This window comes from Lepisma saccharinum, chromosome 1, assembly GCF_977018435.1.
Source record: "Lepisma saccharinum chromosome 1, izLepSacc3.1, whole genome shotgun sequence".
Taxonomy (NCBI): Eukaryota; Metazoa; Arthropoda; class Insecta; order Zygentoma; family Lepismatidae; genus Lepisma; species Lepisma saccharinum.
This window is the reverse complement of record NC_139229.1, coordinates 145,544,928-145,562,293: the sequence shown is the minus strand read 5'-3', so window position 1 is coordinate 145,562,293 and position 17,366 is coordinate 145,544,928. Positions and strand designations below refer to the sequence as shown.

Here is a 17,366-nt window from a genome sequence, read left to right as displayed (position 1 = left end):
ATTTTGGCAGTTTTTAGTTTACATAGTTCTCGAATTATCAGCATTGTACAGTGGCATCCATGAGTATTGCCGTGCAAATTGTCCATCACCATATTCGTTCAATTTATTGACTCACTTCAAGAATTAAAAGAAAACTCAAAACAAGCTGTTGACAACTTCTGAACCAGCATACATAAACACCCATCGCTTAAAAACACATAGGATGTAAGAGAAAAATTAATGAAAATAGTCATGGACAATTTGCATGGTAATACTCATGGATCCCATTGTACGTACATCCAACATCTCTACCGTTTGCACGCCCTCGATATCACTTTCCGCTAGGGGTGTGCGGGATCCCGAAAAGTCAGGACCGGGATCGGAAAAAGATTTCCCGTCCCGATCCCGACTTCGGGAAATGAATTCCCGACTTTTCGGGATCCCGAACGGTCGGGAAATACCGAATGGTCATTTTAAAAAGTCGTTAATTCTCGACGTTTTCTGCATTGTAAATGTCTGGAACTTATCGAAAAATTTTCGTTTTTGTACCAGAAATGCAAAAACAATCACTTAAAGTGAAAATGACGTGTAGAATTCAATATTTCCAGAGCTTCGGGAAATGTTGGACATTTCCCGTCCCGAAAATTTCCCGCCGGGAAATTGCGAAATTTTCTCGTCCCGAATGTCTGGATTTAAAAAAATTTCCGACCCAAAAAATTCTGTCGCGCACACCCCTAACTTCGCTCTTTATATATTAAAAATAACTTCCTGCAGTCGAAGCGTCAGTATTGTGAACCAGGATCACACACCAAAACGGTCGCGAAAGGCCGATCAGAAGGTAAACTCGTTTTGATGTTTCCAGTGATCCTTTCCCGATCCGAGTTTAAAATTTGATCTTCGTTTGTGCACTCGGCCATTAGGCTCACTGCTATTCGCGATTAAAATTAACCGGTATGCCATCTGGTGGGATTTCAGGAACTAGTGCTCTAAATCGTTTTATGGGTCAGGACAAATGAAAAGTTTTCATGTATTTCCACTCCGTGGAATCAACAAAATGAAATTTGTAAATGAATCAGGGGAAACGTAATTGATAGACAGAAGATTGGCATGGGGAATAATACTGTAATTCGGCAAGGAAATTACGAAGAATGCACGAGTCTATTCGCTTTATTTTTCGAGAGATTGCCATGAAAGTAAACTTGTAAATTGTACTTTATAAATAAAACTTTTTCTTTTTGAAAAGTCATGAAGCGTCTTACCCAATGCATTCATGTATTATGTATGTGTGAAATTTGGAACAGGTGCAAGTGGATTAAGAGAGAAGATGAAAAATAGTTTGAGAATGAATTGGGTGCGTTCCGAAAGTCATAACGAAACGAACGAATCGAACGAAAGTAACTGCGCTCGTGAACCTTGTGAAACCAGTTATTTTACAGACTTATGGGACGCTCTAGACGAAAGCACAGGTGCAGCGTTTTGTTTATAAAAAGGCAGTGTCTGCTGCCACGTTCTTTTTTTGCTGGAACCTCAAAAAAGATGCGCGTGGCAGTAGACTCGGTCTTTGTTTTATCGTGATTTCATCATTCTATGTATGCAATTACGTCTGTAACACATACTAAAGTTGTAGCGATTACTTTCACAAAAATGTTTTAAGATTAGGTCCCTCAGCATTCTTCTAATAATAAACCTAAATGCTCTCGTAGTTAGGTTAAGTTCTATTAGCATTAAAATAATATCGCTAAATGCTTTCTAAAGAAAAAGGTTCTAAATTACCTGTACATTCATTCCCACTAATCATAAACTTTCATTTCTCTCGTCTTAATCTGTTCTTAAGATTTGTAACATCCTCAGACGAATTGCGTGGCAGCAGGAAATTTGATGCTTATTCTTACTGCTGACACGTGCGTGGCAGCAGACTCGGCCTTATAAAAATCTTCCGCATGGCGTCCAGCGGAAGGCATTTCCTTCTGACAGAAATAAACTTTACTGCGGATACTGTTACTCATTTTAATCACATTGTAAGAACAGTTGAGGCATACTCATCTTGTGCATGTTGCTTCATATCGCTCTCTGTTAAAATTATAATACAATTCCCGAACTAGTGCAGTTTGAAGCCATCATGCACCCGCAGTGTCTGCAGGCAGCAGCAAAGAGAATGGGCAGCAGACTATTCTCACTGAACAAACCAGCCTCCTGGCCCGTGCGTTTGGTTTAAATCTCGTTCTTGCACGAGACGCACGGAATGCGACTTTTGGGACAGCATAATGAACCTCACGAAACGCACGGATGCACTTATGGAACGGCCAGTTGCCATAACTCGTTTAACGCGTTAAACTCGTGCGACTTTCGCAACGGGCCCGTCAAATGTAACCAGAAAAGGAAAATGCAAATGATAATGTTGCTGCTTCATTCAGTACGATGTCCTTTTTCAGTGAGGATAGCCTGGTCATGAAATCGTGAATATTATCGAGAAAGAACTGCAACGCCCTGGAAAATACCAAGAATGAACTACTCTTCGGGATCCCGAAAAGTTTCGGACGTGGAGATGGAAAAAAATTGTGGAGCACACATGCAGTCTCAGCGAGTGTGACAAGAAATTCAAATCCACATTTTCACAGTTCCCATCACACGAAATTTGAACCACAAGTAAGGTCATGTGATAACATGAATGATTTAGCATATAAATGAAATAAAGTTAACAGAGAAGATAATTGCTCTGTGCTGAACAAGCATTTTAAGAGAAACTGGAATAATTTCTCATGGAAGCCCTTGTGAAACTTAACAATCAGACAGCAGGAAGGGATAAGTTAGTGCGGTAAGATGATATTTTGTTTACATGAAAATAATATTCGAAATGCATTAACGTGTTTTTTATATTTTGGAGAAACATTTTTGATTTCTTAAAGCAGAAGTGTTGGACTGTCGATCTGTACACCTTTCAAGAATCTATGTATGCCATTTTAAAAGTGTTGTCCAGGCCCAAGTTCCTTTTGTTTTATTGCGATCTCTTCATGCTACTTTTGCATTTTGCATGCTTCGTTTTCGATTCGATTTCGATTTACGTCTCTTAACACATACTGCGGAGTTTGGTACCAGTACAGCTCCTTGAATAACGGAGTGTGGAAACTGGTTCCCGCGACTGATGAGAACATAGATGGCAGTGCGATCAGAATCGGTGCTATTTTTCTTATGAAAGTAATGCGGCTTTGTTAGTTTTTGGAATATAATATGTAGATTTGTTTGTCTTGAAAGGCGGTACGTGAATTGATGGAAACAGTTATATTTGTGGAGTGATTTGCAGTCACGAAATGGCATTAATTTGGAAAGAAAAGTAAAATAAAATGAATAAATAAATAGCATGTGTGCGTAACACAAGAAGAAACATCGCAATGTGATTCCGGATGTCAGGTCTTGGACTGTGTATTAGAGTTTATTTTTCTATGTTGTTGGAATATAAATAGTATCCTGAGAGATATTTCATACCGAGGCGACAAACCACAAGTGTCCCTTGAAAGCGAGCAGTCGGTAATCAATGCAGCCTTTCGAACCGTAGGGACACAAGCTCTGACTGCACAGTTTCCTCAAGGAGATTTTAGACCAAAGCGACACGCGACAAACAATACGAGGATTTCACACCAAAGCGACATGGGTCCTTCGGTCCAAGGCAACTTTCATACCGAAGCGACGCAGGTTGCTTGGAAAGGAGCCAATCGAGAACAACATTTCACATCGAAGCGGCATGACGGGAAGCACAGGCCAGCGTTTGGTTGGTGAAATCCTCAAGCGATAAGTGTCGCTTGTCGCTTTGGTGCGCAATCTCACTAAAGCAAGACACTCATTGCATCGCGTATGCGCAAACAACAAACCACGGCAACATGTTGCAAGCTATTGAGGAAATGGCCCAGTTTGAGCGACGCACAAGCGACATGTGTGGCTTATCGTGTCGCCTAGATCTGTTGTTGTAATGTGCAGTTTGTTGTGTCGCCTATCTGTTGTTCGCACAATTTTTAGCGAACGCTTGCCAATAGATTGAAGGCACCATATCACTTGTCACTTAGTTGGGAACTCCTCCTGTAGCACGTCACTTCAGTCTGAGCACCCTTCCTTTAAGGAGCTTTCCGACCGAAGTAACAAGTAAGAAGCTTTCCGACCGAAGTAACAAGTAGGACGCGAATACGCCATATGAACGTGTCGTTTGCTGTTTGGACCCTCATGTGCAATGAATGCTATTTTACAGTCTGGAAGTGTGTGTCGCTAAAGTGACAGTGTGAACATCCCGTGCCGCTTGTCCCATTGGTTTGAAAGTTTCCTTACACTCATGTCGATTGCACTAAGAAAGTTTTGTGGGGTTCCCCTTGTCGTTTCATGCAATCATCATCATCGCCGTGATTAGTTTAAAGCGGAAGAAAAGAGACTAAATATCAAAAATACAAATGCTTTAGTGTGTATATCTTAAAGGAAATGATGATGATGATGATAATAATGAACCTAATTCATACACAAAAATTTAGTTGCCAAGAGCATTCCACGCGTATTTTTTCTCCCGTATTATTAACAAAAGTATGACAATAACAGGACGTGGTCGACTGTCTAGAATGTTCGTTAATATCTTCACGACCACTGTACCAGATATCATAGCAATTATCACATTCATAGAAATGCTTCATGTAAAAGAATCAGATGTTGCAGCGAAAACTCCATTTACTTCCATTATAAGCAGACGAACACCAAGCACCGGGTCGAACACCTGCGCCTCTAGCGGTATCATTTTCGAGTGGAACCAGCCAGAGAGCGCAGAACCGTGCCGTTTTCCACAGTACGTTACTCAAGGCGCTGTAGTACCAGTTTCATAGATCGGAGACACATTAAAATCGGATATTTTGTGTTTCGCATGGTTCGAATTTACAATATCGGACCCCTCCCAGATTTTCGTAATATATTTGGCATACTCATTAATTAAGGCCTCGTAATCACGAATTTGAAGTTAAACTTTGTCAGTGAAGTCTAAAAATTGAAAAATTGAGTGATCTGTGATCGGCACGAATGCTCATTATTTACCGGAAAATTTTGTAAATAATGACCAATCGTACCGATCGCACACCATTCAGTTTAGCTTATTTTGCAATTTCTACACATGACTTCAAATTCTTGATTGGGAGGCCTCAATTAGTGATTATGCGAACTTCGAAGCACCTGTACCGATCGATGCATGTCGAAGTCGGTTTTTCATGGCTGTACCCCAAGAAATGTCATGAAAATTGCTATAACCATTTCCCGCTGATTCCATCCTCCGCCCGTGATGTAATAACCTGCCGCCTGAAACCGCTCTCGCGGCAATGCCTCTGCTCCGCTCCGGCTACCCGCCTGTCTATAGATACGTTGGTAAGGAATTTGTTACTAATTTACTATTCCCCGAACAGATTTCTTCATTTTTACAGAATAAACTACTTATGGTAATAAGTTCCTGTAGCATTGTCTAACATCTGGAAGGTGTTTTCTGTGATGTGGGAATGTATCATAGCGGAAATTCATGTTTTTGGTTGAAAATTAATTCTCCGACAGACAATAGCCTTTGGCACGTATACCTTGGTAGACCATCACTCGTCGTGCTTGTGTTTTGTTGATGTTCATTGGTATGCAGTGTTGCAACCTTGTGTTTCCAACAAAAAATACAAACATGACATGTCGTGGATGCGTGGTGAAATTCATACCGGGAGCCCCACAAACCATTGAGGGATCACCCCAGAAAACCATTCACGCATAGCCCTAGGAACCATTTTTTGCAAGGTTAGGTTAGGCAAGCATAGTAAAAATTTTGTTTGTAAAACAATGCGAAAAAGTTTTTAAAAAAATGTTGAAACACTGCATAGCGGATGAAAATCGACAAAACACAAGCATGACGCGCAATGAGGCACGAAGGTGTACGTGCCATATTGTGTTTTCCGCAAGCAAAAACTACTAGAAAGAAGTACTCGTAATGTGAAAAATTGTAATTACTTTCATCAAAAAACTTGAGTACACCTTAAATAATGTTCTACGAAGCAGATAGGTAAGTACGAATGTTAAAAATGACGAAACGATGAAGTTACAGGTGTTCGGGGAATAGTAAATTTTTACCAGGAATTTAAATATTAAAAAAATGTAAGTTTCATAGCACGCAGAACTCCAAAAATTACTTTCCGCGCTCCAAAATTTCTTTTTTCACACTTAGTAAGTAAAACGTAATCTTCATAAAAGAAAAAAAAATCCTTTCAAAATTGACGGTGGGTTAGATGACCACGGAGCCAATTTTGTGTTGAGCAACCTGTACATAAGTAGTTTTACGACCCCAAATTTTAACTGTTTCCCTAACCTAACATAACCTTACCGAGAATGTTCAGTGCGGCTATCCATCAATAGTTTTCCGGTAATTGCAGCAACAAACCTATAAAAAATCTTATTTTCGTAGCACTTTAACCACAAACGTTACTCACCGAAGTTGCCATTTTTGTATCCTGCAATTTTACAATCCATGCACTGTTGCAAACTTACCTATAATCAAATCACTTCACATTCCACATCCTCTTTTACATCATGATTGTCACTTTCAATTTAATCCTTCTCCACACTCCATCTAACGATCTGTGCAACATTCACAACTTTTTTTACTGCTCTCTTCCACCATTCTAACACGATCCGTGCTCTCTAAGTATTAAATCAACACTGTGGCAACGCTGTAGACACAGTAAGTCATAGCGAACGTCAGTTGTTTATATCAACAAATATGGTTTCCATACTTGTACATGGAGAATGATTGCGAGAATTGAAGAACTTCTTTTACAACTTCTACATGTTAATGATCAATTTCTGCACTTGACCGCAACATCTTAACATTAGAAGAACCACCGCGACTAAGTATTTCGTGAGTATAATTAGTATTATGGAAATTACAGAAGGGTCCGGTATTGTAAATTCTAGCCCAATTGGGTATTGCGGGACATAGTTCAAGGTGCCATTATGCTTTTTACACAAAAACAAACCCAATTTTTCACATAGAGAGTAATTTTGTTATTCCTTTTTTTGCTTCCTTAACACACAATATGGCGGGCAAAACTTGACTACTGTAGTGGGTATGCAGTGTTTCCAACCTTCTTCACCGAAAAATACCTACTATCGTGTTCGTCACGTGTGCAAATTGTACATTATGCACGGGTAGCTGACGGATAGCCCCACGAACCATTCCGATAAGGTTAGGTTTGGTTAGGTTAGGCAAGCATAGTTAAAAAAAAAAAGGGGTTGGAAACACTGACAGATGGTTACTTCATCAAGCGTATGCAGCATCCGGTTCACGTAGGGAAAGCAATGGCAATTGTGCGTCGGTGAGATATTTCTCTTCAAAAATATATGATTTCCCGGTCAAATAGATTCCACGTTGAAAGAAAATACTTCGACGAACGTTGGAAACCTTAGAGAAACTCATTTCCATAAGTAGTTTCTTCTGTAAAAATGAAGAAATATGTCTCCGATATATGAAACTGTTACCCGGAGTTTTAACTATTTCTTATGCCAAAATGTTTGAAGATTTTGTTCAATATATGCCGACTGCGAAAGACCTGGTTCCCAGATCTAATCTGGACGCTCCCCCAACCAGATTCCAATAGCCGAGAAGCCAGAAGGAAGGAAGGAGGAAAAGAAGAGAAGCAGATAACCTACCTAACTACCAGGTCTGCCCAATACGAGCTTGGATTGCTCCCTTAGGTCGTGCCGGCCTAAGCCCAAGTCTCCTGGGTGCTCTCGGATCTATCCTTTGTACCTTGCCATCTCTTCGTATCTTGCTACTGCCTGGACATACCAACGGACCTGTCCGTTCCCTTGCAGTAGTCCGAGTGACCTGCGGCATCCTTTGTTCCCAACACCTTTGCGATTCCATGGGCCCCTGGCCTGTCTCTCGCAATTGACTTTGGCACCTTCACACATTGTCCCCCCCTTGTGGGCACAGCACGTGACTACTACTAAGGCAGCTATTGGCTACATGCACTAATTGATGCCCTAAATTAAATAAGGTCCCTAATACCCCCCAGGCACCTCACTGCGAGGAACAAGTGAATGGTCCCTGTCCTCCCTTATCTTCTAGACCTTCAGAGCAGTGATGGCATCTGGTGTAAGTGTGCTAAACATGTAATTTACAGGTGTGGGTAAAGATAAATAAAGTTTTACTGGTTTACCTTTTCTTGCTAAACCCCGCAAGACCTGAGATACTTAGAGTACATGTCTACGGCTGGTTACAAGCTAGCGTACATGGGTGCACTTTTGCATCGCCTACTGGTGTAGTGTGTAGCACGCTGGTGGAACGTTGCAAGTGTGCTAAAAAGATGTAAATTGAAATCAAACCATGTAAAAAATGCACACATATGATGATGGAATCACAATAAAACAAAAGGAACTTAGCCTTTAATGCTAACAGTATGCCTGTAAAAATGTATGTGCACCATGATAAATTTGGAATTAAATAATTGGAACTCGCACCCTAAATTCAACTGATGAAAATGATTCAGAAAAATCTAACTTCCTGGCTGCTCAGTTGTTGGAAATTTACAGAAGTAATTTTAATGCTAACACCCCTAAACCTGACTTACCTAACTTAACAATCATTTAGGAATGCAATACCACTTCCTACCCACATTACATGATACATTAGCAGTAGCTGTCCATATCGGAACGCCTCAGTGTATTTTTCTATGATCTACAGAAAATAAAAAAAATAAAAATACTTGGCACTAGTAGTCATTTGGCAAGGTGATGATCCACCACTTGTGTTTCAGAGAAAATTACTCCATGCATTTTGTTCTGTTTCCAGGCTTCTCCAATATTCATGCCGAGCGTTGTGGCATTATTTGCAACAAGTAAAAGCAGGAGCCCAGTCGGTAGACAGATTAAAGCATTTGGAATACACATTCAGTACATTTAGAAAATGTAAGTACAACTTTTAAAATTTTACATGCTAAATGTTACTTTTCCTGTACTTCTATTTTTGTTGCTGTACAGTCTCTTGAAACATATACCGTGCGTTCATTTCGATCTGCAGCCGAGAGATCGGGAGAAGCGTGCCGGGCAGCGCTGACGGAGATGCCGACATTTGCGGCCTGTAATGCCCGCTTATTTTTATAGACATATGCAGACATTTATATAAATATTGCAAAACGATCACTAACCTGTGTTATAACACGCAAAAGTTCTTCTGTAATTCATCCAAGTTCTGCTCTTATATACACAAAAAAATACGCTTTAGAAACGATGTTAAGAGCCACAGATAATAAAACATTTTAATCATAGTTTTGACCAGTAACGTCCTGCTTAAGTTTATATCCTTGAAAGAGTTTTGTGCCGATGGGGATCGTTTGGAGGTTTTGAATGTGCAACACTGTATCAAGATTACGCTGTAGAAGAAACCGTTAAAAGTCAATAGTGTTCGTGAGCTTCCTTGCAATCCGAAATCTCCGAGCTCGAGTTTTTTGTTCCTTTGCGACTAGATGAAGACAGAGTTGTAAATATAGTGGCGAGCAATGTAAACCAAGAGCGTGTTAATTTTGTACTGTGCGCAAGAGTGTTATTCTTGGTTACTTGCAGTTACTTGTTTGTGTTATTGCAGTGTGTATGTGTGTTGTGTCAGTGAGGGGATTGGAATGCCAGCCGCAAGGTTCAAGTTAGAACAAAGATTTTTTTATGTATGACACGTACGTGAAAACAGACTCGTGTCGAGACGTGTGTAGGCAATTTGTACAGAAATTCCCATGCGTTTCAACTCCACACAGAGATACGGTTAGACATCTTGTCCTTAAATTACGAGAAACTGGATCGTTAAATTTTAAAACACCTAAGCAAAAACGACAGATTCTAACCGAAGCAAAACTCGATGATATTGGTGCAGCGTTAGAACGTTCTCCAAACAAACCTCTACGCTGTGTTTCACAAGAGGTGGGCGTGTCAAAATAATCGGCACATAACAGTTGGGCTGAAAAGTTCGTAGGCTAACATAGTAAAAAATATTTTTTTGACAAAATTCGATTTTATTATTCAATATAGTTGCCTTCGAGGGCGATACAACGATTATGGCGGTCATACAATTTTTCGATGCCATTTTTATAGTACGATTTCTCTTTAGCCTCAAAATAGGCCTCAGTTTCGGCGATTACCTCTTCATCAGTGCTAAATTTCTTTCCAGCGAGCATTCTTTTAAGGTCTGCAAACAGGAAAAAGTCACTGGGGGCCAGATCTGGAGAATATGGTGGATGGGGAAGCAATTCGTAGTCTAATTCATATAATTTTGACATCGTTTTCATTGATTTGTGACACGGTGCATTGTCGATTGTGAGCACGCGCGGCACCCATTTTACACACAGCTTTCGCATGTTCAAATATTCATGCACAATATGTCCAACACGTTTCTTTGATATTTTTAAAGTCTCAGCTATCTCGATCAACTTCACTTTACGATCATTTAAAATTATTTTGTAGACTTTTTTGATGTTTTCGTCGGTAACAGCCTCTTTGGGGCGTCCACTGCGTGCATCGTCTTCGATGCTCATTTCGCCTCGTTTAAATTTAGCAAACCACTTCTCAACGGTTGATTTTCCTGGTGCAGAGTCCGAATAATGTTTATCAAGCCAAGCCTTGGCTTCAACAGTATTTTTTTTCGCCAAAAAGCAATGCTTTATTAACACACAAAATTCTTTTTTATCCATTTTTTCACAATAACAAAAGCTGCTTCACTCACAATGCTATATCTCACGAACTAATTATCCGGCAGCTGTGAAATTTATACACGTATCTTTTGAAGGTTAGTACTAAGTAAAAATCATATGGATTTAATTCTAGTAACGCCATCTATGAGTCAGCCTACGAACTTTTCAGCCCAACTGTTACAGTCACTAAGCTACTAAAAATTAAAACCATACTCTTATAACACAGGTTAGTGCTCGTTTTGCAATATTTATATAAACGTCTGCATATGTCCATAAAAATAAGCGGGCATTTCAGGCCGCAAATGTCGGCATCTCCGTCAGTGCTGCCCGCCACGCTTCTCCCGATCTCTCGGCTGCAGATCGAAATGGACGCACGGTATATATATAAAAGTTAAGTCAGCTGGTATGCAAACAGAATGACTTAAGTAAAAACTGCATTGGAATAAAAATATGGGTGTAAAATACAGGTTATTTTCAAATTTTATCATTTAATACAAAGAATAAATGGTCCCACAATTTTCAAAATTCCAAAAGTTAAAATTTTTGTTAGAGGTCAATGAACATATATTTTATGACTTGAATTTACCCCTAACTTTTGAACCTTTTCCTCCCACCGAAGTATTAATAAAAAAATAGAATAACCATGCATTTCAGTACACTAACTGAATGAAATGTGAAAAGATGAAGAACAGTTGCGCAGGATATATATTCGCTTATCTGGTGAATCAAGTAGAAATCTCTCAAGGATATAATAATTAACAGGGTGTCTACCAATCAAGAATGTCAAGAAATCAACAGCTAGGTCAAGAAAGTCAAGAAATTATGCTTGTGGTCAATAATTTTTGCTATTTTTTTACAGTATAGTGAATTTACATTGTTATATACCTATACTGGGATACCAGGATAAACGTACAAATAATAATAATAACATTAATAATGGATTTGTTATTATTATTACTACTACTACTACCAGTAGTAGTAGTAGTATCAAAGACGTTATTATCCTTGTAAATTACTCAAAAAGGGCGTAGAAGTCTATGCTAAAGCATATGCAAACTATTTGAAATATTTTTTCAACACCCGTCAATTTCACATTAGTTAATAATGGAAATCAAGCACACAAACTGTATTTTTGAATGGCAGAAAATGAATGATAAATGCATTCCGAAGGTACATGTGTAACTTTCATGTATAACATATGTTTTACACATATGCAACATGGAGCGCCATAAAATACAAAATACATATGCAACAAGCTAACATTAAATTGTGTACATATTGAAAGCTTATTGAATGCAAATATAAAACACATATTATTTAAATACATTACAATTACAGAAAAGAAGTAGAATGCGAGCGAAGTGAGGAAGAAAATTTTTAGATTCAATTTTTGCAATTGAAAACAATTGATTTAATACGGTGCAAATAATTTCACTGGACGCAATGGCATTCTCTCTTTTACAACTTTTTTTTGAGATCATTCGGCACCCATGGCCGACTTCCGTCGCCCTTAGCTACAGCTCTGAACTCGACAGAAACGAGAAAAGCAGATAATGTGAGCGAAGCAAGCAAGAAAATTTTACAAAATGTATTTTTATTTGCATAAAATTTGAAATCTAAGGGGTAATTGCTCCTCTGTGCCCCCCCCCCCCTTGCAGGTGCCCTTGGCTGTCAATATTTGTCCCCCCTTGCTACCCTAGAATTCGCTTCCACGGAAGGTTGGGGGGGAGGGGCAATGAACCCCTGCTCCCCTGTGGTTGCGTCACTATAATACAGACATATTAAAGCAATATATGTTTACTTTAGATACTTTAGGCTCACTGCCATTGTTAGTCAACCTTATTCTGCACAGCTTGTCTGCTCGACTAACCTTGTATTAATGTGAATACCACCCCCCCTCCATCCAAACCGATTCTAAAGAAATAAGAGATGGTGTTTCATTTCAACCCTATTGATGCAATCACCCACAGGTAGGTAGAAAAACTGTATGTAATAATCAAAACAAAAAATCAATAACAAGTCAATCAAACTATACGATCCCCTCCATTTTTGTGTGAACATATATAGAATTAGTATAAAATTGCCCCCCCCCAAATTCCCATGATGCAGGCACATCATGAACCCCCCCCCCCCCCTGTGGGCACCCCTGTCTGGGATTTGATAAGATTGTCTTCGAAAATCTATAATCGTATTGAGTCCTGGTTAAGATTTCTTCTCTTTGTTTCTTAACAATTACATTCTTATATGCATGAAGTTTTGTAAAAATATTAAATAAAGTAATGTGGCCTTCCCCGTTCAGGATGCCTGATGCATTAATTTTTACATGCATTAATAGTAATTAAACAAGTATAAATCTCTTGTTAAAGTACATACTCAGTTTTCATTTTAACCAGCCTTGTGCTAGGAGTTTTTCATTGAATTGAAATATCAATTTTCTTCCATTTATACCTAAGTAGGTGGCGATTACATACATGTTAAGAAAAAGGGGGAAAAGGTCAAGAAAAAGGAAAGAATTTTGGATTTGTTATTTTGGTAGACACCCTGATTAATCTTTAGCTGCCGGATGGGAAAAGGTTTTCCCAGCAGCAAGTGGTTAACAATTATTATGCCATTTCTGAAAACTACATTTAATATTTCAGTTGTCTTCTTTGTACACAACATACTTGAATTACAATACAATATATCCATTGTTAGTTTGAAAAAGTTCTTTGTTTCCCTGTGAGTGTTATGGAATAGATGTTATAAAATAACTGTAACTCCTCAACCACTGCTTTTTTGCCAATAAATTGCACTTAACTCTAAACTTTCAGCAAGGTTCAACAAAAGAAGTGTGCTTCCCTCCAAATTTGGTCCATCCAGCATCCATAGGGCAGACACAAGTTTGAAAAGTTCCCATCCGGAGAGGCTATCCACTCTATGAGGCTCCATTCCCCAAAATGTTAAATTGGAATATAAATTGTTTATAATAGTTATTGTATAATAGCAACTACAACCATGATGATTGATTATTGTTGTTATGTCGGTTATTTAATTTTTGCCAATGACCTAACCATTCCTCTTAAAAAAAATTCTAGCAATGTCCAGGCCTGACCACATTCCCATGTTGACTATATACTATTGAAATTATTTTATACAAGGCGTATTCATAAAGTAAGTACCGTTTGCAAATATTGCCACTGTAGCGATGCAGTCGCGACCGTGAGAGTTCTCGCTGACGTCCTTCATCCGTTAGTTAGGCACAGGCACGCGTGGAAGCAGGTCATGCTTTTTCTTCGTACTTTTCTGAAGGTTTGAAATGTTCAAGAAAATCAATCGGCCCGCCGACTGTGAAGTCCGGTCTGTGATTTGTTTTCTCAATGCAAGAATGGTTGAATTCTTGCCTAGCGGACAGACCACCAACAAAGATGCCTGCTGTGACACATTAATCCGGCTGCGTCATGTAATTCAAAACAAAAGATGTGGAATGCTTAGCGAAGGCATTGTGTTGCTTCACGACAATGCTTGTCCGCATACGGCCCAACAAACTCAAAATGTCATCACGTCATTCAGCATTCGACTGGGAACAATTTGTTCATCCGCCAACAGCCCTGACTTGGCACCAAGTGACTACCATCTCTTTCTTCATCTGAAGAAGAAGTTTCTTGCTGGTCAGCGTTTCGACGAGGATGACGACGTCGAAGCAGCAGTGCATGGATGACTTTCGTCACAGACGGGAACATTCTATGATGATGGGATACAAAAACTAGTGCCACGCTACGACAAATGCTTGAACAATGGTGGAAACTTTGTAGAAAAGTAGTTTAAGGTCTGTAAAATGCAATGCAAATAAAAAAAGATACGAAACTATTTTACTTTATTTTTTACACCCTTTCGGTACTTACTTTCTGAATACGCCTCATACATGATGTCTGTATTATGAACAAACTTTCTTTTGTACGCAGTTGTGGTTGTGTTAGAACTGTGATGTTAAAAAAAATGTTTAAACATTGGTGGTTTTTAGATATTTTCTTTACCAAAGTAGGGTATATATTATGTTAATATTTTAATTATACCTTATAATAAATAACGTGTGGCATAACAGCCCATGAGGGCCTACCTGCCAACTTCTGGCCTCACTCCCACCTGCTGAGGTGGGAGATCATCCAACCAATTGGGGGGTGGGGGTGATGTGTGGTCAGCATGACAAACTCCCAGTCGTTGGTGTAGGTTTATGACCAGGTTCTGCTACTCATTCGTAGCTCCCCAATTTCCTCACAATGGTGGGTGGCCCATACACAGGCCTAAAATCTTAAAAACAGCATCGATCTGACTTTATGTGCTGGCCACTTCTCACGCAATGAAAAAGCAATTTGCCAAGTCATCTTGTCCCTCAAACGGCTGCCGCACCATGTTTGACTTGTTACCACCCAACATATCCCCGACCTCTTGTGAAGAGATGTGTATTCTGATGGTACTTCTACTCATGGAGAAGGCAGACATTAGTGCGAAGTATTATAATTCTGCTTTTACTTCTTTGTCATTAATTTGAGAGCCATATATGACCTGTTGACTTTCCTTCTTATTTCAGTGTTACGTTTCGGTCGGTGCATAGATGTACTCTACAGTGCTCTTCCGCTAATGCACCATCCTGACTTGGTAGTGCAGCTCACATGTACATTGTCCAAAATTGCAACATCGCTATTCTTGCTAGCAGATCACATAATATGGATCGGACGAACAGGCGTGTTCAAGGTGAACAGTGAAAAGTGGAGCGGAATTGCAAATAGATATTGGTTGTATGCAATCACAATGAATCTTGTGAGGGACTCGTATGAAATATGGAAAATCGCATCCAGGGAAACAAAAAGGTTCTCAGTGTCAGATAGGCTGCACCCAGTGGATGTAATCTCTCCTGCAGGCCGATCTGTTATCACCAGGAAGATAATGACTTATGTACAGGATCATAAGGATGTGGTTGTTGACACAGTGAAAAATGGGTGCGATATTTTTATCCCCCTTACAGCCCTGGGCTACACTAAGCTTAGTCCAGGAATGATTGGTTTATTGGGTGCTGTATCGTCCTTTGCGGGTCTTGTTAGCTTAATTAATCCTTTGGCGAAGTTAGTGCCATCATGATGATCGGTATGTTTTTGTTGAGTTAGGAATAATTGAATGCTTGTTATTTTTATATTAACATTTTAGGATGTTTTGTTTATATATTTCAGGGTTGATGTGTAATGTTTATTTTTAAATATATGCAGGAATATAAGTAGTATTGACTGTAATGTAACCTATGCCACTGGAATAGTCTTTTAAGAGAAATATTGCCTGGAAGTAATAGTTAATTTTTCTGTGAACAAAATAATCAGCATAAAGATTTCCTTTCTTTGCATTTCATTAAATAAGGAGCAGTATTTTTGCTCCATAACACTTGGGACCTTGGTTGTTTTTAATGTAAATTGTTTTGTGACAAATTTGCAAACTTCCAGTATACTATTAAAGTTCACTTCTTAACAGTAGAACAACGAGGAAATTAAACATCCTAAAACAACGGAGGGTGGTCATTTTGACCTCCATAAGGTTTTAATTGGATTTTTAAATGAAAACTACAACATGATGAGAGAAAAAAACATTTTATTGTATTGTATTACATTTTTGTTTCTGCACACACTGGAAGCAGAAGGAAGAAGATATCTCCTTGAAGCGATCTCTGGTCATTGTGTCTTGGATAGAGCTGACTCCCCAACTTTGAGACTACAGATCCTCAATCGATATTCTCTTGGCACAGTAAACACCCCTCACATACATCTGAGAGATTGCAGCTTCCAGTTCCTCCAACATTAGGGTTCATGCATTTGTTCCAAGCTGACATTTTGCCTCTAGTTCTGTACACATCCAAATTAGACGCAACATGGCTTCATCAAGCAATAGACGAAAAGCGCTTGAAACTTCCGCTTCACAAATACTTCTGTTGGCGTAGCTTGTAGGACCACCTTGTTGTTTCTGAACATTCATGGCAGCTTCTAAGCAAGCCACAGGATCAGTACCTGTGTCGATCTCCCAAACCAAAGTGTGTCTTCCAAATCATGTCTTCCTTACACCAGCCCCATCAGTTGCTGCTTGTTCTTCGGTGTGTGAAGACACTTGCCGCTTTCTCAAAGGCCATGTCGTATTTTTAGTCACTCGCCACTGCCTCCTCATCGGAAGATGATGGGTAGGTAGGTGAGATAGCTGGACACAATGGGTCTGCCAGGGTTGCCAGGTTTGGAATGAACATGGCTATGGTAGAAGCTGTCAGGCTCTCAGGGAGGCCACGGGGGTGGATTTTGTTGAGGTGTGTGGAGGATAGGTCAACTGAGGTGGGTTTGTAAGTGGAGGAGTCAGCCAGCTGGCGAGTGGCCTCCGCCAGGTAATCTTGATAATTCAAGACCACCCTGGTGGACCCCTTATCAGCTGGGAGGATTTTGATGTTATGGTTGTTGCGGAGATCTAGGAGAGCTTTCTGTTGGACGGGGTTGAGGTTGGTTTGGTTGTGGAGGTCATTTAGGAATGAGCTGTCAGATGTGGTGGAAATGATTGCAGTGATATACCTTTCCAGAGATGGTTGGTAGGCAAGGGGGAGGATCTATGGAGGAGGGGGTGAAATTGGAGGAGGCTTGGATGGGTTTCGTTGGTTGTAGTTTGGAG

General features: G+C 39.6%; 1 protein-coding gene across 1 annotated transcript; it reads left to right on the top strand.

Annotated features, from left to right (window-relative positions):
• The first annotated feature begins 2,444 nt into the window (after positions 1-2,444).
• Positions 2,445-15,951, top strand: Pex11ab (peroxisomal biogenesis factor 11ab). The gene is made up of 3 exons (XM_083139912.1): positions 2,445-2,794; positions 8,816-8,931; positions 15,268-15,951. Exons 1-3 carry the CDS (start codon positions 2,739-2,741, stop codon positions 15,813-15,815), a joined length of 720 nt encoding a protein of 239 aa, XP_082996038.1. The 5' UTR covers positions 2,445-2,738; the 3' UTR covers positions 15,816-15,951.
• The last annotated feature ends 1,415 nt before the right edge of the window (positions 15,952-17,366 follow it).